This window comes from Cryptomeria japonica, chromosome 4 (genome assembly GCF_030272615.1).
Source record: "Cryptomeria japonica chromosome 4, Sugi_1.0, whole genome shotgun sequence".
Lineage (NCBI taxonomy): Eukaryota > Viridiplantae > Streptophyta > Pinopsida > Cupressales > Cupressaceae > Cryptomeria > Cryptomeria japonica.
This window is the reverse complement of record NC_081408.1, coordinates 771,857,835-771,882,153: the sequence shown is the minus strand read 5'-3', so window position 1 is coordinate 771,882,153 and position 24,319 is coordinate 771,857,835. Positions and strand designations below refer to the sequence as shown.

The window sequence follows — 24,319 nt, the reverse complement described above, 5'->3', positions numbered from 1 at the left end:
TCTCAATATCTTTGGATCGATTGTGAAAAGATGGATTTACTGAGAACTTGATACAACTCTAATTATCATAGTGAATTATTGTTGAATTCAAAGTTTTTTCCAAATAATCCAAATAATAACTTTTTTAGCCATACTGCTTCACGAGCTCCCATGGAGGCTGCCATATATTCTGCTTCGGTGGAGCTTTATGCAACTTCTAACTATTTTCTGCTGAACCAAGATATCATAGCAGAACCAAGACTGAAGCAACACCCTGTAGTACTTTTACGGTCAGTCGTACTTCCAGCCCAATCAGAATCAGAATATCCTTCAAGTTGAATCTCAACATTTTCATACTTTAAGCCAAGTCCGATTGTGCCTCATAAATATCTTAGAATGTGTTTAGAAGCCATTAGATGTATCTTCTTAGGTTCACACATGAAGTGACTTAGTACATTTGTAGCATAGTAGATATCAAGACGAGTATTTACCAAATACATGAGTGAATCGACGATTTGTCTGTAGAGTGTAGGAACTATAGGTTCTAAATCTTCTTCCTCAATTTTCAGCTTGTGCAAATTAGTTTCCATTGGTGTAGCTAATGGTTTACACTCCATCATCTCAAATCTAGTTAGAATATCCGTGGTGTACTTTCCTTGATTTAGGAAGATGTAGTTTTTCTTCTACCATACTTCTAATCCCAAAAAATAATGTAGAAGCCCTAGATCCTTCATATCAAATTCTGCTGCCAGATCTTGCTTACATTTCTCAATGAGATTATCCTCTCTTGTTATCAAAAGATCATCCATGTAAAGGACCAATATAATCATATTGCCATTTGAAGCCTTGAAGTAGATGTTGGGATTTGCTAGGTTCTTGGAGTACCCTAGTTTGGAGAGATAGTTGTCTATCCTTGCATACCAAGCCCTAGGTGCTTGTTTTAACCCATAGAGAGCTTTCTTTAGTTTACAAACATAGCAATTTTTATCATGTATGGTGAATTCTTCTGGTTGTTCTATATATACTTCTTCTTCAATTGAACCATTTAGGAAGGCATTCTTTACGTCCATTTGGTGAATTTTCCATCCTTTGGATGCTGCAATTGCAATGATTGTTCTTACTGACGTATATCGGGCAATTGGGGCAAATGTCTCTTCATAATCAATTCCTGCTTTCTAAGAGAATCCCCTGGCCACAAAGTGAGCTTTATGTTTTTCAATGTTGCCATCAAATGCATATTTGATCTTGAATAACCACTTGGATGAGACAACTGATTTGTCTTTTGGTCTAGGCACTATATCCCAAACATCATTCTTTAGTATAGATTGATATTCTTCAACCATAGCATCTTTCCAAGCCTATTTTGATAAGGCTTCTCTGACATTTGTTGGTTCAGAATTTGTGAGTTCGGTTAGAAGTGCAACATAACATTTTAGAGTTCTTGTTCTCTTATTTTCTTTGGAAATTTCATTTGGTTCTACATTATTCTCTTCAATCATTTTCCTTGCCCATAGAGGTCTTTTCTTGTTATTGAGTGTTTCAATATTTTCATCAACAAGAGGTTCAGAAGCTCTTATGATGTCCTCCCTCTCAGTGTCTGAAGGTTTGGAATTTTCTATGATATTCTCCCTCTCAATCTCAGTTATGTGATCTTCTTCTTCTTTAGTAATGTTATCATCCTTAGGTTCTTTGAGTGTAGTGTTTTCTTCAAGCTTTACATCTCTACTTATCTCAACAGATTTTTTTCTTGGAATGTAAATGCGATATCCTTTAGTATTTTCACTATAGCCAATGAAGATACCACTTTTTCAGGATGGTTCTAGTTTTGTCCTCTTTTCTTTAGGAACATGTATATATACGGGACAACCAAATATCCTTAAATGATTTAAGTCTAGTTTTTTCCCTGTAAAAGCTTCTTCAAGAGTTATGTTTTCTAGAACTGAGTGCGGACATCTGTTTTGAATGTAGATTGCTATATTTGAAGCTTCTGCCCAAAATGAAGTGTGTAATTTTTGGTCATGCATCATGGCTTTTGCTGCTTCAATTATAGTTATGTTCTTTCTTTCTGCTACTCCATTCTGTTGTGGATTATATGGTACAGTATACTCCCTCTTAATCCCAACAGAATTACAAAAGTCTTTGAAGTTGTCAGATGTATATTCTCCCCCATTGTTGGATCTTAACACCTTAATTTTCTTCCCTGACTGGTTTTCTACTAGTGCCTTGAATTCTTTGAACTTAGATAGTACTTCATTTGAGTCTTTGCACTTTAGAAAATATATCCATGTTTTTCGAGAGTAGTTGTCAACAAAGATTATGTAGTATAAGGATCCAGTTAGGGATGGTGTTGACATGGGACCGCATAGGTCTGAGTGAATTAGTTCTAAAATAACTTTTGATTTATGCTCGCTTGAGGGAAAAGAAACTTTCACATTCTTTCCCAAGGCACATCCTTTGCAAATGCCCATGTGTTCAGATTTTAGTTGGGGCAGTCCTGAAGTAATCTTCTTTATGTTGGATAGAGCACTATATCTTAAGTGTCCTAATCTTTTGTGCCATAATTCATTATTATTTGAAACTTCAAGATTTAGTGCTTCCTTTTGATCACTGCATAGTTTGTATAGGCTACCATCTCTTGAACTTACTGTTATGGCATTTTTTATATTTGTATTTTTAGGCCAGAGTAGAACTTTATCTTCATTGAAGGTAACCCGATATCCTTGATCAGCTAGGCTTGAGATTCAGACTAGATTTCTTTTTATTCTAGGTACAAACAGAACATCCTTTAATTGTAGAGATACTCCATTTCTTAGTTTGATTGTACAGGTCCCAATTCCTTTCACAGGATATGTGGAGTTATCTCAAATAGTAACCTCTTCACTTGAGTGCCTGTTAAGTGTTTCAAACTAATTTCTAAATCTAGTTATATGCCTTGATGCTCCATTGTCTACGATCCAAGTGTTTTTATTTGTATTTATTTTGCTTGATAGGGCTAAGAAGAAAAGTGAGTTTTCTCCTTTGACTTCGGCTAGAGTAGCTTGTGTTTTCTTCCTTTCTAGACAATTCCTGTGAGTGTGCCCATATTTGTCACATTTGTAACATTGAATTTTAGACATATCTCTTTTCTGATGGTTTTTATTTCCTCTCTTCCATTTGGCAAACTTTTTATTTTTGTTGAAGGTATTTGTATTTAGTGCTTGGATTTCTCCTTCTTTATTTGTCCCTAATCCTCTTGAGATTAGTTGAGATTCCTCTTGAATGCACTCATTCTTAAGTTTTTCAAATTTGGGTAAGGGGGGTGTTCTGCTAATACATTGAATGTAGGATTCCCATGAAATTGGTAATCCTCTTAGGGCTATGAGAGAGATTTCTTGATCATCTACCTCATTTCCAATAGTTTGTAATTGGTCTTTTACTTCAGATATCCTTGAAAAGTATGTAGATATTGTATCATCTTTATTCATCTTTATGTTTAAAAGTTGTTGTTTCAAGGTTAACATTTTGCTCGCATTGTTAACTTTATATGTATTTTTAATGGTTTTAAATACTTCATATGCATTAGGCAGTCTAGCTATAGATGGAAGAATATGATCTTTGACTGAGTCAATAATTATTTTCTTTGCTTTATTATTACGCCTTTTCTAGGTAGATTTCTCTGGTTCATCATTTGGCATGTCTAGATTTTCTTCTATGTAAGACTCTAATTCTAGTTCTTCAAGAATGGCAATGATTCGTATCTTCCAGGAAACAAAGTTGGAGGCTCCTTCGAGTCTATCTTCCACTCTCATATTACTTGACATTTTGAATATTTTCTTAGTCGGATATATCCTCTGCGTATATAGCCTCTGCGTTGATTTGTTATTTACTTCTGATAAATGCTTATGAGTAATATGGCTATCTAATTTATTCTCTTAATAACCTGGCTTAGATACCATGTTGTGAAATATGGATCAAAGAATAATGACAGCGATTCTGGAAGACTGATTGCCGTGAGTTATTGATCATCTCCATCATTGAATCCGGTTTAAATACAAGAGGAAAGGTTGCCTACGTAGGGACATGTCCATACATGGCAGTTGCCACGTATGGACATGTCCCTACAGAGGCAACCATTCATAACAGTTAGTTTGTTTATGTTTAATTTCCAAACTGTATGCTCTGTTAATATATCACTCTCTAGATAATAACTGATTTACCATTAGTTAGATTCATGAGGGCTATAACTTAACAGAGTATCCAATCCCTAATGATAACTTCTATGCACTCAAAGTTCCCTTCTAGGGATTTGAAAAGCACTCCAAATAAGTACATAGGAAAGTGCTTATAGGTTTTCAATGATCTCATTTATCCAATATTGATTCATATGTTCAAATTATGCCAAAAAAAATATCCTTTAAGACAAATGAGTTCTCAGAGAGTGGGTAACTACAAGAACTACACTAATGACTAATGCCAATAAATATGCTTGAAATATTTTAGCAATAGGAAATAATTGAACACAACACCTTTGATTTAATATGAAAACAAATAAATTAACAGTGAATTTTAAAATAGAGGCTCTAACTAGAAACACACATGCTATAGAAATAAAGAATGGTATCACACACACAATAAATTTTTATCCAATCTAGTGGATTACATCGTTCCTTAGCAATGAGGTTTTTCTTCTATTACAAAACTTAACACACTTAGCACAAGGGGATCTCTATATAGAGATAATTATCCCTAAAAATAAACTAGAACCATACTTGTTTGTTTTGTGTATCTATCACACATTCTTGAAATTTGTAGATAAACATGCAAACTATATTTAAATAAAAATTGCTTACAATAAAATTACTTTTAGTAGTCAAAATGAGTTGCATGGTGGTGAGGCTCATGTATCACTTCTCAAAATTCCCCCTTGATGCTGAGACTCACAACATGATCTCAAATCTTTTAAAACTAAATCTTTACAACTTCATGTGATCCTATTAGTATAAGATAAATCAATGTGGCAAAATCCAAACATTTGCAACTCATTATGCAATATTTCCATTTATCTAGTTTGAAAAACTCATTTGGTACACTTGTTGTAGAAGTCAAGTATGCATGTACTTATTTCTCTCCTTCATGAGATAGAGAAGACTCATCTATAGTCCTCTAAATTGCATGACACCTTTAATGTGCAAATCATAACAATCATCAACCACTTTACTTAAACATTAAAATATTAATTTACCATTACCCTTGTTTATATGCAAACATTTAGGCTTTTACAACCTTTTGAACATACTTGTAACCTTTTTCGAATAGGATCAATCAATCCATCCATAATCAATTTGCATACTACCTTTCATAGATTGTCCATTGCACTCTTTGTTTCAACTTAATTGTTTATAATGATTCTTCGACCTACAAATTGTACAAGGATGGAGATCTCAACACTTTTGTTCTTTATATCCTTTCCTATGACAATGCAAACATTGCATTCTTTTATTAGATTTGCACATGAACCTATAACATTGGCAACATCAATTCTATATTTCTTAGCATATGTGAGGCCTTCATTTTTGGGCTTCATAAGTAGTTGAATGGGTTGTCTAATTAATTGTCCATGTTTTACTATACCTTTTCCATTATAACCCATTTTATTCATGATATTTTAGCCAACATTCTTGTCATAACAACCTACAAATTTGGTAGTTTTGAACACATTCTTTCCTTCAAAGGTCTCACATTCTTTACTTGAGTTTTTTATGGGTACATCATCCATATCAATCGATTCATCAAATGAAGAGTACAAATCACTAGTACCACATGAGACATCACACAATGAAGGTTTCAATTTTAAACTCAAATTTTTCCTCTTGCATGCTACAAGAAGTTGATCTAACTATATATTTTCCTCTTTCAACTTCTCAACTTCACGTTTTTGTTTTTTTTTTTGGCAAAAAAATCAATTTTTCTTCTAATTTTCCATTTCCCTTTTTAATTTCACTACCTCATCTTTAAAAATATCCTTTTCACATACTAAAGTTGCTTTCTCTTTCTTCATTCTTTTGCTAGACTTTTCCTTTGATAAATGATTTATACTCATTTTTTATAGTTGCTTTACTTGATTTCCTTCATGGAGTCAAAAAAAAAAAATCTCACTTGTTGACAAATTGATGGATTGATATTCTATGATCTCTTCCTATTCAATCCTTTGTTTGATTTTATATTAGAACCTTCAAGTCTGTCTTTGAAAAAAGACTATCTTCAAAGAAAACTAGTGACTTTTCTTTTGTGGTTTCACTTTCTATCTCCAAAATCTTGATCTATCCATAAATTTATGGTTCTTTGCAAATCTTCTTAGACTTGGTGAATTTCCTTGAACAACCAGTTCTACAATTTTAAACATTTCATTCCTCCTTTTCTACAAACTTTTAACTTGCGATCTACTTTCCTTTAGTTGAAACTTGTTCTTCTCTTCAAATTTTGTGAAGTTCATTCTCTTTATCTTCTCTATATTTAGCGATCTCAACCAAAACACCTCCAATCACACTTTAGTGGCTTAATTTTTTGATTTGCAAATCCCTTGATTTTTAGCACTTAAATCTTCAAACATTGACTTCTCATAATCTTTAGCAACTTCCTTGATTTAGAGGCCAACTTTTTGCACTTGACAAAAATTCAATACAAAAAATCTAATATTCATTCTTTCCCTTAAGTGGTGGACAATGTCTTTCTTATGCCACAAGTTTTCTAGGAGGTGACTACAATTCTTGTCTCTGTAGTGATTTTTTCTGTGTCTTTGCCAACTGGATCTTGGTGATTCCTTTTTATTGAGATCAAGGTTTCTCAACCTTTGATTCCTAGCATTATTTATATGGATATATTTTTTTTAATGTAGTGAATATTTAATAATATCCTAAGTTGCTAAGTTTAATAGTAAGGCATAGTTAAGTTTGGAAACTAATATTTGTGCTAAAGTTATGCAAAATGAATTTTTAATTATATGTTAAAGATACATTGAATGGATACATTTGAAGATATGTTGAATGCGGATGCATTTGAGAAGCTACTACTTTTTGTATTATAAGCTCTATAAATATAAGTGTTGCTAAAGGAACTCTATGAGAGAGTTCTTTTCATATGGGATGTGCTACCAAATTTTCTACAGGATGGAGCAAGATGTAAATCTCCATGTCAAAGCTTATAACTTGAAGATTGTATTGTAATTGTATTCTTCGTTGTTGAATAATACAATGACTCTCTAGTTTTGGAGTGTGGGTTTTTTACTTGAAAGGGGATTCCCACATAAATATATGTGTTCTATTTTATATCTTATTTCTTTTGTTTTATGATTGTATAATATTGAATTTGAAAGCATGCATATTGTTCAAACTTCTTGATTTGGCAAAATTTAAAATTCCAATCTCTTTCCTCTAAGGTTTTAATGTGAAAAATAAACTATGTCTATTTCCACTTTATGGCATAGTAGTATATGTTTGTATTGGATACTGGATACACATACAAATCTCAAATGGATTTTTTGAGATGTCTACCCTTCAATTTTTAGTAGATATAATAGCGAACATCTTCACTAGTAATCTTCCAAATAACGATCATTTTAGTCCATGGCCTTTTCAAAGACATCTTCTACTTTTTGTGACCTCTCTTCTATATGCTGCCCCCCAAATAATCAATCTATTATGCTACCTTGGGTCTTCTACAAATTCAATTCACCTAGAAGCTTTCTACTCTAATACCAATTGTGAATTTGAAATCAGAGGCTTTAACCAAAAACACACAATGCTACATAAATAGAGAATGTTTCCAGACACAATAAAATTTTATTCAATTCAATGCATAACATTGTGCCTCAATAAGGAGGCCTTTCCTCTGCAATACAAAAATCAACATACTTAGCACCATGAGACCTTTATATAAAGATAATTGCCTTGAAAAAAAAATTAAAACCGAACTTATTTTTTTTTAATGTATCTATCATACATTCTTAAAACCGATAGATAAACATGCAAACTATATTTAAATAAAAAATCTGTCACAATAAAACTACACGACATACAAAAATATATTGCATGATGCTTAGTCTCATACATTACTTTTCAATATTAATAACAATATTAACTTTGTTTGTGATCTTTATTAATAAAGCCATTTGCAACCCCGATGAAAACATTTGAGCCATGACTTAGATTCATATCCCTATTTACAAATTAACTCCCCATATATTGGCACCATTATTGTCAACTTAACTAATATTTCAAAAGAAAAGAAGGAATAGGAATTGGACAAGAAACTTTATATCACCATCGTGACATCAGGTAGAACATTAATTTTCACATCATCACCGTGACATCAGGCAGAACATTAACTATGGACTCGCCTATAAATACTGAAACCCTCTCTACAATTTGCAAAAACAAAAGCATAGCTGTGCACAAGTGACTAGAGAACCATTCTCTTGGTCTTTTGATAAGTTGTAAAAGTATTTTGACACAAAAATGAGCAATAAGAGGAGAGTTACAGAGATAGAAGGCACTGTAGTTTTGAGAAAAGCAGCATTTCTGGATGTTAAAGATTTCACAGCTAACGCTGTAGATAGGTTCTCCGAGTTCATGGAGAGAAAGGTGTTATTTCAATTGGCCAGTAGTGAAAAAATAGATAATGGTAAGAAACATTATATATATCATTGAATAAAGTTCAGGAGTAGAAAATTTCAAGCCCATAGATAATATATAGGTAATAACATTTGTGGGTTTTTTATTCCAGAAACAGGGTATGGTAAAGTAAGCCCCCATAAGGCTGAATTGAGTTGGAACACCCCCTCTTCTGAAGCAATTGTGACGGATACAATTCACGAAATCACTTTCTATTGGCCTCCTGAGTACGGTACTCCTGGAGCTATTGTTGTGAAAAACAGGCATGCTCGAGAGTTTTTTCTCAAGCATGTTTCCATTCGTGTCCCTGGTCAAGGGGTTATTAATTTTCTCTGCAATTCTTGGGTTTATCCTTCATGGATGGCTAGAGTCTGTTGCAACTTGCAAGCTGAACGAGTCTTCTTTGCAAATAATGTATAACACTATTTCATTGTTAAAATTCTCCAATTAGAAAAGAAAAGATGTGATGAAATATGAGATATGACTGTGGTGTGTGTGCAACTGCAGAGCTATCTTCCGGAGGAAACGAGCAAAGGGCTTAGGAAGTGGAGGAGAGAAAAGCTAAGCATATTGAAGGGAGATGGCACGGGCAAGAGGGAGAAATGGGATCGAATTTATGACTACGATGTTTACAATGATCTGGGTGATCCGGACAATGACCAGAGGACAACTCTCGGCGGATCTTTGGATTTCCCATATCCTCGGAGATGTAGAACCGGCCGAAATCGCATAAGAATTAGTGGGTAGCACATTAAGTTTATATTTTTAAACTTAAAATGTTAAATATTTTGAATTGATTAACATTTTTTAGACTTAAACACTTAAAATTGAATAGTATTCTTTAGACCTTATATGTTGCTTAATGTGTGGGAGTTAAGACTGACCGTGGATAGTTATTTTGTTGGAGAGGGAGGGATATATTTATATATGTAACTGACTGAAATATATGTATCACTTTTTGGCAGATGGAATGCTAGGTAGTATCCTGCCAGAGTCCTTCTCCTCGGGCTTCTATATTCCGGCAGATCAGAGGTTGCCTCATGCTAGTCGTTCTGATTTTCTGGCCCATAGCTTGAAAGCTTTGGGTAGAAAGTACGTAACCGATTCAAAATTGCTTAAAGAAGACTTTGGCGATTTGGAGGAGGTTAAGCGACTCTATAGCAGGGGACTTTCATCTACAACTGATCGTACAATTAGTTTAGTCAAAGAAGCTGTTCCCTTTCAGATTGTGAAAAGGATTTTGGATACTGAGGACCAAGCGATCCTAAGGTTTCCAAGACCTAATATAATAAGCAGTAAGTAAGCTTAAATTCATGCTTCATATAAAACTATAAGCATTGCAGTAGAAGTTGGGTTACAAAATCCTAAGCTCTCCTTGATGGTATTGTGACACAGGGGATGACAATGCGTGGATGAAAGACGAAGAGTTTGCCCGTCAAACACTCTCAGGAGTCAATCCCATGATGATCGAACGTGTACGAGTAAGTGTTTTTTTTTTAATATTTTGGCATGTGTATGAGGAATTGGCAAATGGGCCGATGGTTTAAATCACACAGCTTATATTTAATATGTTGCTTAATGTGTGATTTAAGATTGATAGAAACTGTTGTATCTTCTCATATTTTGTTATATTGACTTGAGATAAACTTCACTGCGACAGAGATTCCCCATTTTTAGCATTTTGAATGCACAAATTTATGGTCCACAGAAGAGTTCCATCAATGCTCAACATTTACATCCATACTTAGATGGTTTCTCGGTGGAAGAGGTATTTCCTTCAAAATCTTTTGATTCTTTGAAAAATATATCATAGTTATGGTTCTCACAATTGGGATTTTCTCAGGCTATTAAATTAAAGAAGCTCTTTATATTAAACTACCATGATGCCTACATTCCCTACGTAGAGCGCATTAACAATCTTCCCACAAGCAAAGTCTATGCAACCCGCACCATCTTCTTTCTTCTCTCTGATGGAACTCTGGATCCTATTGCTATAGAATTGTGTTTGCCTCCCATATCTAAGAGACCTTGTGAGAGGCGCGTCTTCACTCCTGATTATGATGGAGAAGATGAGGGATGGTTGTGGCAGTTGGCCAAAGCTCATGTACGATCCAATGATTCCTGTTATCACCAGATTGTCAGCCATTGGTAAGTAACTTCTGTCCCAACAACTTTATGGAAGCAAAATCTTATTATCGATTCAATTATTTTGAGGTTCATTTCATGCTTTCAGGCTCAGAACGCATGCAGTAGTAGAGCCATTCATCATCGCCACGAATAGAAATCTGAGCAAACTGCATCCCCTTCACAAGTTACTTGTCCCTCACTTTCGCAACACCATGGAAATCAATCGTCAAGCTCGCGAAAAATTGATAAATGCAGGGGGTATCATGGAGCAATGTTTCAGCCCAGGTCAATATGCAATGGAGATGTCTGCCAAAGCATATGTGGGGTGGAGATTCAATGAGCAAGGTCTACCAGCTGATCTTCTTAAAAGGTAAAATATAATATTAAATTAAATTCATTTGTGTGATTGACTGTATTTCTAGGGGATTAGTCTCCTCTTACTTCATCTTATCCCTTGTGCGATTGCCTGTATTTATAGGGGACAAGTCTCCTCTTAGCTCATCCCTTCCTAGTTACAGTTTGTAAGTATAAGGTAAAATAGATTGGACACTGAGCTGAATTGTAAAGATACCCTTAAAAAATTATAATTGATTTTTCCGATTTTGTTGAAATGTACATTCCAATTAAACTCTTTTAATTGGAGGCAATGTCTGATGGATGTATTTGTCTTGGTGTGTAGAGGCATGGCTGTTCCAGATCCAACAAATAAAGTGAATGGGCTGAAGCTTGTTGTTGAAGACTACCCATATGCAGTTGATGGGCTTGAAATATGGGATGCCTTGAAATCTTGGGTGTCTGATTACATATCACTGTATTATTGCAGTGACCAAGCTGTAGAGGATGATGAAGAAGTGCAAGAATGGTGGGAAGAGATAATAGAGGTTGGGCATGAAGACAAGAAGGATGACGAGGAAGGATGGTACGAGATGAACACACTCAGTGATCTGAAGGAGGGCATTACCACCATCATCTGGGTTGCCTCTGCTCACCATGCTGCTGTGAATTTTGGACAGTACGGGTACGCTGGATTCATGCCCAATAATCCCAGTCTTACTCGAAAGCTTGTTCCCCGCAAAGGAACGAGAGAATTTTCCCAATTCCTGGATGACCCAGAAGCATGTTTTCTCAAAACTCTTGCAGATCCTGTGACAACCACCACTATCATGGCTGTATTGCAAATTTTATCTAAGCATTCTACAGATGAGGTTTACCTAGGTCAGGGTTCTGCTTCGGAATGGGTTGATGATCCTCGAGTTGAAAAAGCTTTTCAGCAATTTCAGCGGAAGCTGTTGGAGATCGAGAGGAAGATTAAGGCCAGAAATGAGAACCCAAGATTGAAAAACCGATGTGGCGCTGCAAAGCTTCCTTACACACTATTATTTCCCTACACTTCAGATGACAGCAATATGGGTGGGCTCACCTTCAGAGGAATTCCAAATAGCATTTCCATTTGAGCGAGGATAAATAAGTTATACATTGTTTCTTAGCCTGGTCTTGTTTTACATATTGTCGTGTATGTTAATTATCTAAGTCAAAAACTATTGTTGTTTCAAGTTGTTATGCTGCTATAGTTCTTTTATTTTGTACAGGCTATGCCTGTGCCTGCTGTAGAAACATCTACAGCAGTGATGTATTGAAATTTTTACTGTTGTTGTTGTAGCTGTTTTACAGCAGTGATGTATTGAAATTTTTACTGTTGTTGTTGTAGCTGTTTTTACAGCAGTGATAATTTGATGTCTTTTCAGTAGTCATTGTATTGATCTTTTACTCAATATAAAAAACTACTGGTTTGTATTTGTGTTCTTAAATTGTGGAAAAGTTTTACTTTTATTTATTCTAAATAATCAATTAAAAATAATTGTCACAAGTAAGAGTAAAAAGAATATATTAAAATAAAAATATAGATAAAAATTATATTTTATTATTTATTGTGTTAATTTCATGTGAATGTTTTGAGTATTTGAATTTTTAATTTTGATATATTATTATGAATTAAAAAATGAGGGTTTGATAAAAAGAATATGACTCTCACTTAGGGAAGACTCTTCATATGTGTTTATAAACAAACATGTCAAGTTTTGCATTGTAGATTTGAATATTAGAAAGCAAAGTGAACAAATTGTTGAGCAAACACAACATTAGAGATTGAGAGTCATTGTGAATGCAAATGAAATGGGTGGCAAATGATAGAGAGTTGTGAGCAATTTGCTTCTACTCTATTAAGGTTACCTTCTACCTATTTCTAACATCTTATTGAAAAACATAAAATAATTATTTATATAATGGAATAAAAAATTGTCATGGGTAAAAGTTAAATAAATGTATCAAGAGAAAAATAAAAATAGAGACAAAAATCATATTTTATTTTATTATTTGTTGTGTTAATTTTGTGTGAATATTTTGAGTGTTTCATTTTTTTATTTTGATTTATTATTATGAACTAAAATAGAGGGGTTTGATTAAGGAGAATATGACATTTACTTAAGGAAGGCTCTTGTTTGTAAACTTGCCAAATTATTCATTGTAGATTTAGATATTAGAAAGAAAGGTGTCAAATTGTTGAGCAAGAAAACATAAGAGGTTGATATTTATTTTAAATGCAAATGAAATAGGTGGAAAAAGATGAAGAGGTTGTGCACAATTTTCTTTACTCTACTAAGGTCACCTTATACACTATTTCTAACATCCTATTGAAAAATTAAAAAAATATTATTTTCTTAATGGAATAAACAAGAGTAAAATATTTCCATTTATGAAAAATAACTAGATTATTTTCTCTTTTCAATATAATACTAAAGTGTCCAACTTAAAGTAGATTTTTATCCTAGATTAAGCTATGTACTATGACTTAGATTTCAAAACTCGGGAAATCAAAAGTGAGATTATGCTTAGTGAATTAAGTGTCCAAGTAAATTTCAGGCAAGTATAAATATGAAACCTAGTCTTTGTTGTTGTTGTATTTTCTTTTGTAGATTTTCCCTCTTTATTGTAAAAATATATAAGCTGACAATACAAGTAGTTATGAACCTACAAAACAACAAGAGGACACACAAATTAAATATGAGGAATATATTAAAATGGTTGATTTAAATAAAGTAATTAATAAGATTGAAAAGAGTGAAGATAGCTAAACTAAAAGTCGATGTGAACTAGATTTAGCAAACTAAGGTAGAAAAAAAATGATTACGACTACTTGAGAGTTTACCAAAATGGTTAGGGCCTATTTTTGTTCTTTAATCTCCAATGAGGAGTTAATAGAAATTTAGTGTCTCATTATCTTTTTTGCCTATGGAATTGACAATAAACTGATAGAAAAAAATAAATATGAATTATTATGAAGGAACAAAGGTGATAGAAAATAAAAATAGTGCCAATAAACATGAGTTAAAAATGATTTAGATAATTCAAATATGCATTATAAGAAAGGGACTTTAAAAGAACCTCTTTGACTCTCTTGGAAGAAAAATAGCAAAAAGGACTTAAGAGGAGAGATTTTATTTTGAGGAAGAAAAATAAATATCTCTTATAATGAGAGAGTGCACGACAACTTGAGAAGAAGACAAGGAGAGGTAAACTATGAGTTCTTGCAGAAAGAAGAGAAAAAAATCTCAAGAAAAGAACCTTCCATGTGAGATGCAATAATGGAAAGACATGTATTATTTTTTGTTGAGAGATAAATGAAGCAATATGAAATATAAGAATTTCAAAAAAAGAATAAAATTACCAATTTTGACAATTTTAAGAATGAATTAGAAAAAGAAATTGTTACCTCATCATGTGAGGTGGAAAAAAATAATGTCAAGGAATTTTCTTATTAAAATTGAATGTTATATTTAGTTTCAATACAAAAAAAATCTCATGAATTTTTTCATTGAAAAAAGTGAAAGAGTACAATCGTAGAAGTTGATCAAACACAACATATATTTTATTGGGAAAAAAGGAAGAGGGTTTCACAACTATGGATCTTTCGTAGAAACACAAAAAATAAAAACCTTTAAGTATAATGTAATCGTAAACCTATAATAAATATCAAAAAATAAGTGTTAGTGGAATATGTAATGAGGATGTGGAAGATTAATGTCAATAGAGTGAGAAGATTGTATTGTGGAGGTTAAAGAGAATTGACAAAAAAAAGAAGAGGAATGTATGAAAGTCTAGAGAGGAAACTCGGTATATTTTTATGAAAGGATTGAAGAGAAGAATAATTGAAAATTATTCTAGTTTGTTATCATATCAACCCTCAACATAGTGTTGTCATTGATGTCACAGTTGCAATTGCATATAAAGCTATGATGGAGATTGTTTGATGTGTTGTCATGATTAGATGTCCATCCTCTATTGATATTGATGTCTATACTCAATATGTTATGAAATCATTATAATAAAATGTTATGTTAAAAAACAATGATTTTTGATGTTGTTACCCTCATTTTTAAATTATATTTCTGCACTTGTGGAATTCAAGTTCTTGTTTATTTACCATCGCTTTGTTTAAAAAAATTCTGCCCCTTATTAAGTTGATTCTCAAACCATAATCGGTTGTTCCTATCTTTTGAACCCAGTCGACAAGTTCATCCATTCCTAAACCACACGATCGCCTGACATCTCCTTAAGCATTGCATTTAAGTTATCAGTCACGTGGTAAAGATGCTCTTTTTAGTCGGCTGGTCACAGCTTCTTTGATCTTTTTTTAATTGGCTATCACCAATTGTTCAATGGTTCAACATTTCGCCGATCACCCGACTCAATGAGATTACTGCTTCTCAAGGCGCAGTATTTTCAATACGTCAGCAAGTATGGCTAATTAATAACAGAGAGATAGTGAAAAGAGTAGGAAAGTGTACTAGCACAATTTTTGCGGAAGAATGCTAGTAGATATTGATGAACTGACTAGTATCTTTCACCCCAAAATTAAATGGAATTATTGCTCCATTTTAAAGAGTTGCCACCTCTTCTAAAATTCATTTATTCTTAGGAGTAACCAGAGAAGACATAAGAGCTTCGACAAAAAGGGAAAACCATGGGAGTGTCGAGAGAAATGTTAGGCTCAAAATTTCTTTCTTACTATTGTATCTTAATTTGGAGTAAGAATTCTTCTAAGTTGGTTGGTGCAAAGGTTTCAGAATATCACTCGTGAGTATGCATAGCAAATCTCCTCTCTATGTCTTGCAAGCTTGTCCAGTATAAAATTCAAATTCCAAGGTTCCCCAATGCCACGCATAATAGAAAATGGTCTAGTAAATTTGAAAGATATAGATATGTGAGATATAAGACTTCAAGAAATCTTGAGAAGAATGTAGCAGGAGACCAGTTCTCCTAGTGGTAAGAAAATCGTCGAAAGTGGGCTTGTAAGTGCTGGAAGTTTCTCACCTAGTGTCCCATGCCCAGAGTTAGTTATTTCACATGCTAATAATTATCACCGAAATTCACAAGGAATTTGAGCCTTTAATGGCTCTGTAATTGCAAAAATTAATTCCGAGGATGTCTCACAACCATTAAGGATACCCGACTGAGAGCAATATGTGAATGCGTCTATTAATTCAAGTTGGGACTATTTTAGTGATAGAAAGACTGCTGTTTGAATTGTATCGTGAAGAGCTAGCTAATAACTGAGAGGAAAGGCAACTCTAGGTTCCCTGTTAGCCTTAAGAGATTCCATTTCAAAGGAGAAATCATCAATGTGATCACCTTGTTGCATTGTGTTGTGAGAAGTCCCGAGTCTGATGAATTCTAGAACAAGATGTGTCAACTCATAACGATAATTTTTAGTGAGAACCGGTACATAGATTGGGCCAAATTAATGGTCAAACATTTACATGAACAATTGGTCAATTACAGACAAAGGGCATCGCTCCACATGTGCTCCTTGTTGATTTACATTCTTGCCAATAAAGAGGTTGTCTGGCCTAGTCTGGAAACCCAAGGGTCTCTCATGGTAGATACACCTATGTTTAACTATTTTACTTAGTAATGGAAAGAAGAAGGGATGAAGTATTTCCTCCACGTCAATGATGATTTCTTCTGGGTCATGGTTAAAAGGATTGAAGGGTCATTTTAACGAAGAATTTCTCCTGAAGCTGCAGCCCTGGTGACGAAATATGGCAGCTATTACATTCAGTTTGATAGATTCTCTTATATCAAGATAGGCGGTTAAGAAAAGGACCCATTAAAATTGCCAAGGTATGTCTGCGATTACTTTATTTTCCTAGAGGTTTGTCGCCAAATGGCGATAGTTAATGTAAATTATATCAACATGAGGAAGAAAGGGTATTCCTTGTAAAGATTTAAAACAAGCAGAAAAATGATAACAAAAACAGAATAAAGAAAAATAAGAGACAACACACGATTTATCGTGGTTCGGCAAATATGCCTACATCCACACTCAAAGTAGGTAATACTCTTATTAATCGTTATCAATCCAATACAATCAGTACATAGATTGCACACATATATTTATACACTCATATTCAGGTATGAATTAAAGAGTTTGGAGAAGTCGAATGGTCATGTGACCGTTGGGCTTCACATCCCAACAATCTCCCCTGTGAAGACCAGCTGATACAACCATGCACTCCGACATCCCTGCTTCCATTTCAAAACTCACATTAAAACTAGCCCGCAGGACTTTAACTTTGCGAACTAGCCATCTTGACCAACAATGACCTTCTCTACCTAAGAAGCATTAGTATCCTTGTTGGCTGCCTCTATGCCATCCGCTCAAGATTTCTCCTTCATCTTCGCCATAGTCACTACTCCATGCAAAAGGGTGTCTTTGGCAGTGGACCTACTCTTGTTCTCTCCCAACTCCTTATCCATGAAAATTAAAAAATTCTCAATCTCTACCGTGTCTAAGATGTTCAAGGGGGTATCAATTTCTGTTCTTATCCGCTTATGGGCTTGTTCATCAATGCCCACGGCTCGATTTCCCCTTAGGAGGATCTATAGCCTCTTCAACTACCATGACTGCTTGTCTCCACAAAGGGTCCTGCAAATCATTTCCTGACCAACATAGTGGCCAACAAACTTCGTTGTTCTGGTCACTCTGCATTTATTCAACTGTGGTGATGTTTTACACAACCATTATTTGGACACCTTACGAGGGTCTGGTATCATTCTCATTGCTAAAATATTTCTCACACCCGCAGTATGGAATGGCCTCTCCGGAGCAACTTGACACAATGCCACACCATCTACAAAGCCCTCCAAAGCCTCAATTACTTCTGGGCTCTGTGGCTCTGCTCCCTCACTCCAATCTGCATCCTCCTCCTCACCCTAGGAGGCAAAATCAACAACAAATTCAGTTTGGGTCTCCGATAGCGTAACTCTTCTTCTTCAGTTGAATTTTCTTCATTTCTCTAGCCATCCCACCAATTTACATGATGCTTCTTTTTAGCCTTCACTTGTACAATTTTACTCTCCACCGAGTATAAATTTTCAAAAAATTCCCTAATGACTAAATCGATGTCTACATATTTTAGTTGCCTTTCAGCCTTCTTGAAAGACCAACAATTTCTTTTGATGTGACCTTGCTTGCCACAATACCAGCAACCAGTTTCTCTAACTTCGAACTTCTACATCTTCTCAAGAATTTTCAATCCTCTATCTATCTACTTTTTCATCTCTGCTGAAGCCAACCATGGCTCTGATACCAATTGTAAAGATTTAAAATGAGTAGAAAACCGATAACAAAAACATAATAAAGAAAAACAAGAGACAACACATGATTTATCGTGGTTTGGCAAATATGCCTAGATCCACACTCAAAGTAGGGAATACTCTTATTAATCGTTATCAATCCAATACAATCAGTACATAGACTACACACATATATTTATAAATTCATATTCAGGTATGAATCAAAGAGTCTAGAGAAGCCGAATGGTCATGTGACCATTGGGCTTCACATCCCAACATTCCTTTACTATTTCTCTTTCTAATTTTTCATGCAAAAATAATGAAGCTACAAGAAGTGTAGAGAAGGTTTTGACAAAATTCAATTTTCATTCTTTTTCTCTGAGGCCACACTTTGACAGCAAAAACTTTGTCAAAATAATTTTTTATGGAGGAAATCTATGTTAACACCAACCACAACTAACAAATTATTGGGAGGATTGTGTAGATGAAAGATAAGTCCAGAGAAGAGAATGGATGAGGCCAACAATAGACCGGATTAGACCCTTTAATTTATCATTACTAATTTCTGAAGATGAGGTAGATGATGGCTTAGAAATGATTGATGAAGCCAATTAGAATGTTTCCTTCAGTCCTATTCCCTAGTTCCAGTGGACTGAAAACAAGATAAATGAACATGTTGGTTCTTCTACGCTAAAGGGAATTCTGAATAGAGAACAAAATGCATCTCAAGACCCCAATATCTCGAAAGTTGTAACCAGTACAAAAACTACTCTCCAAAGAGCTAATTCACAGTTTGGGGGAGATGGGGAACAACCTAAGAATAATAGAAGGCTAAAGGTCATACGTGAAGGAGATGAAATAGTGTTATCAAAAGAGAAAACAAATAAGAGGACAAATGTTTCAGTGCCACTATCAACTGAAAAAATTCCAACCCTTGCTACCAGTACCCTAGATAGTGACTCTCTCATCTTCAACTAGATTGATGAGGATAGTGTTTTTAATTCTTTCTTTGGTAACCTTGACCCTCCTATATCGTGTGAATATATGCCAGCTAATTCCATTTCTCTGCTAGTTGCAAATGTTAATGCTAGTTCTTTTGTAGTAACCTCTCCTCCTTGCCTGAAAAAGGTTGTGGAGAAGATAAAAAGATATGCTCTCATGATAGATACCGAGGTTGACACAATTGTCAAGCTTTTTCAAGCTATGCCTAAGCCTAAATAGGCTAGGAGAATGTCAACAATGGTTGCCAACCTTGCTATGGGCCATTGGATTTTGGAGATTATGGATCGTATTGGTGATAAGGATGAGCATGGGGTCACAAAAGAAGACTTTAACTAAAGGAAAATTGATATGGACCCTTGAACTCTCAAGGGTGATATTTATCATGCCAAGTTCTCAGTGAGCATGCTATCGAAGAGAATCAAAGTTGAAGAGTAGAAAAATGCAAAGCTACAAAATGGCAAGTAAGTGTTTTGACCTCTTTCATTCAATCTATTTTGCAAATAAATGGTTAGCCAATAAAAAATGTTCCTCGCATCACAATAGAGGGTTTAACTTTGATAAGCTAAAACAAATCAACAGTTGTAAATCTCTCACTAAAACAATTGATGAGTGGGTAGAAAATCTTACTCTTGATGGGATAATGTGTATTATTAGCACACGAGAGTCTATACTCAAATGTTATTAAATATGAACGCCTTAAATTCATATCTACATAACGTTAAAAAAGAGAATAGCAATTTGACAATAATCTTTAAGGAGTTATAGGAGATCACAAAAATCCATTCAATCATTCTATTTGTTGAAAGGATTATCAATGATTCAAAGGAAAATGAATTTGTAGCTTGGATGGATATGCTTGAATGTAACTTATTCATGATTGAAGAATTGGATACTAAAATAAGAAAGACTTTGGGTCAATACCATATCAATTTGAAAAATTGAAGAAGCAACTTCATAATCTTAGGATTGAATGTTTTCAAAGAGGACGAAGAGAAACTACTTGAAAGCATTGAGGTTGGAAAATGTTTCAAAAAAATGCTTTAAGAAGAGCTAATTTCTATAGATATAGTTAATGAGGCATCATTGGGGATGGTTGGAAATATGGTAGTTTATCTTGGAACTTTTAAAACAAAAATTTCAATAATATGCACAATAACCTGATAGAAGCAAATTGGATGATAAATAAAGGGAAGAAAAGAGTCTACCACTAATGGTCCGAGTGGTAAGCTATTGATGCCAATCATCACTAAGTACAAGGCTTACAAAGTAAAGCTGCAAGCATATAAAACACAGATGGTGCAAGAAAACATGGTAGGAAGAAGCTTGATCAAAAGAACAAGAAGCATGAGAAAAGGAAGTGATACTCATAAATTAATTCTATTTTCATATGCTTTAAAGGATTTCATTTCATCTTCAAGGAAAACTATAGGTTTTGGAGGGCCATTTTTTTTTAAAGAAAGACTTATAAATAAATTATGTTTAAAATGGTTGTCCTAAAAAATCCGTTATTTTAAAATGATAATTATTGGACATAGTTATAAATTTTAAGGATGTCGTTGTTAAAAGGGGATAATTTTGATATAGAGGTTTTAATTGATTTTAATGGAGGTTATCTAAATGGGATTTTTAAGATCATGAACTTTGTGTTATGATTGATGAATAGTTCGTTCTTCTTATGTTGGATGTGCCACTATTTGGATATCTTACTGTGGGTGTAAGAATAGAGTTAAGTGACAAATCTATAAGCAAATATGTGTAATGCCTTATTTGTGGTCAACATAGATGTTATCTTAATGATATTATATTAAGATGAGGATTAGAAGTATTGAGATGATGATTAGAAGTATTAAGATGAGTATTAGAAACATGGTAATGAAGTGGATATGATGATGATGGTCATGTGCATGCTACAGGCTATTGTTCTATCTCTATTATTGCTCTTGAGTGAGAAAATGGTCCTACAAGGTTGTTTTGGCCTTTGGAAGCTAGTAAAGTGTAAAATTTTAGGAAGATTTTATGAAGTCTGTTGGAGAAATTCTGAGCCCATGAAGTTGCACACAATTCAATGGATCAACCAAGAAACTATCTAGCCACACACAAGAAACTATCTAGCAAAGATGTACACTTCATAGACATATATGTGTATGTGTTAGATAGATCTACATTTCATACTACCTTGCACGTTTATATATAGATAGATTACATTTTTGAAAGTTAAGTGTTTAAATGATAGAATCTCTAAGTCATTTGAATTTAGTTAAGTGTTCTAATTAATTGTACATGTGTATGTGAAAGTTAAGTGTTTATGTCTATTTTAACTTTGTTCATTGTTAAAAAAATTTAGTCATTAAAATTTAATTTAGTTGTTCATTTTAGTTAAGTGTTTATGTACATGTTTAATGAACTTACTTTAAAAATTTAATATCCGCTTAAGACCACTTTAAACACCTTAGGACAACATAATCAGATGAATCTAAATAACATAATTAAATGAAACAATTTATGTGTAAATATAAATGAAATGAATGTACATAGATTAATAAATTGAATCCATGCATGTGTAAAAATATAAAAGAATCAATCCACTTAATTATCCCCTTAAATCCCCTTAAGACCACTTAAAACACCTTAGGACAACATAATTAGATGAATCTAAACAACAATTAAATGAAACAATATATGTGTAAATATAAATGAAATGAATGTACATAGATTAATAAAATGAATCCATGCATGCGTAAAAATATAAAAGAATCAATGACACAAATATCCCCTTAAATTCCCTTGAGACCACTTAAAAAACCTTAAGACAACATAATTAGTTGCTCATTTTAGTGAAACTATATATACAACATTAATTAAATGAAACTATAAATGTGTAAATCAAAATTAAATGAATACATAGATGAATAAAACATGTAAAATCAATGTATAAAACAAAAAATAAATGCATCAACAAAACTAAATTTCCACAAGTTATCCAAATTGCTACACATGTCTACAAATATCTAAATATATATACGAGTTTATCAAAATAAGACCTATCTAATACATTTTACTTGTTCAAACATGACAAGTGAACTTAAAGCTCGTGGTACATATAATCTAGATCCTCCCTATCTTTTATAATTTCTAAAAAAATTTCATGGTCTTCAATAGGCAACCTCCACTTTTGGTTGCCACGTCCTCTTTTTGGCAATGTCTCCAACTGCAATCTTGTCGCTATTACTAAGTGACTATAGAGTAGAACTTTTTGGCCAGCATATAATCAATAAATGTTACACCATTTGTATCTATCTTTATTTGTTGATAATATGTGCCTTCAACAACAACTGAAGCAGTGGGATATTGTTGCCCATCATCATCACTGACTGATTCTAATAAATTGCATTTTCATTGTGTGCATCTAGTAGATAATAATCTACACTTTCAGTATTCTCGGGATCAGCAATCACTACAAAAATATCACCTGTGAAAATAGACCGTGCATGTATATATATTACAAGCAATATTAGTTCATTACACATTTTTAAATTAATGAAGAATTTAAAAATTTGTACATGTACATATATGTAATTTACAAAATATGCATGCACGCACCTGTAACAACTAAATCAGAAACACATTCATAATCAGCTGAATATAGAGGATCACGAATATCAATAATGTCACTATCTTTGTAAGGAGGCATTGTGATAAAATCTTTCATATCCCATTGCAAAACATATCCATTAGCAATATTTTGACAATGAGTATCTCTATTGTTTGCAATGCAATCAACACAAAAGAATGATTTTCCTCTTGCAAGAATAGCATGAGGCTTGCTAAATCCCATAGTCATGACTTGATGAAAACTTCTAATACCATTAATTGATTGACAATTATAAGGATTTGATCGATCAATATCTGATAATGTACAAAAATTATTTAGTTAGTTTTAGTTCATTTCACACACACATATATGTATACACTTGAATTTTAAAAATAATTCAAGAACACCAAGAATGTTTAAGAAAAATAAACAAACAAACAAACAAACAAACAAATAAATAAATAAATAAATAAATAAATAAATATATATATATATATATATATATATATATATATATATATATATATATATATATATATATATACCTTTAACTTCCCAAAAAAAATGTTTGTTGTAAGTTGTATCACGACTAGCAAAATGATTTTTGCACCATTCAATAATATCATTAGAATTACGTATGGTGTTACTTGTACATAAGCTTCTTCTTTAGAAAATTGGACAACCCACATGTATATATGTGTGTGTGTGTGTGTTTTCATGTTGGTGAAGTGCATGCTTCACACATGCTCCTGCTCCATCATGTCCACTCTCAAAGAAGTTCCACAAAAACTTTATGCTACGTCAAGCATATTGTAGGGATAACTAGTTAAAAGCTTTTGTAGACTTAAATTGCCCTGCATGAATAACATATATATTAAATATATATGTTTAAAATTTTGACCTGTTATATACAATCAAATCATATATATATAAAAACAACTTAAATAATCAATTTCAAATCTAATGTACTTACCGACACATCCATCTGATCAAATTCAATGTTGTGTACTTTCTATCCCACGATCTTTAATATCTTCAAAAAAATTCCAAAACAATGTGCTACATAGCTCCTATCATGACACATATCATCACTGATATAGAAATGAACCTTCTTGATGATAATGTGTTCATTTTGAGTACTCTCTATACCATCGACATGAAATTGTGCATGTCTATAGCAAACTTGTACAAATATTGCAACTTGATCAAAATGATAATATTGACTTTGAATTTCTGTGTGAGGACTAAATGTATAGTTCTCAGAGAAATCTACAATTGAAAGAATACAACCTGGTGGAAAACAATTCTTTGAATCATGAAACTATTTAGCCTACCA

General features: G+C 33.3%; 1 protein-coding gene across 1 annotated transcript in view; it reads left to right on the top strand.

The window, feature by feature from the left end:
• The first annotated feature begins 8,406 nt into the window (after positions 1-8,406).
• The window catches only part of LOC131033421 (linoleate 9S-lipoxygenase A), a 42,408-nt gene continuing 26,495 nt past the window's right edge, over positions 8,407-24,319 (top strand). The window contains 6 exon segments of the mRNA XM_059220154.1: positions 8,407-8,637; positions 8,740-9,041; positions 9,135-9,366; positions 9,593-9,922; positions 10,023-10,108; positions 10,288-10,395. Coding sequence (XP_059076137.1) covers positions 8,472-8,637; positions 8,740-9,041; positions 9,135-9,366; positions 9,593-9,922; positions 10,023-10,108; positions 10,288-10,395 — 1,224 coding nt within the window. The 5' untranslated portion in view covers positions 8,407-8,471.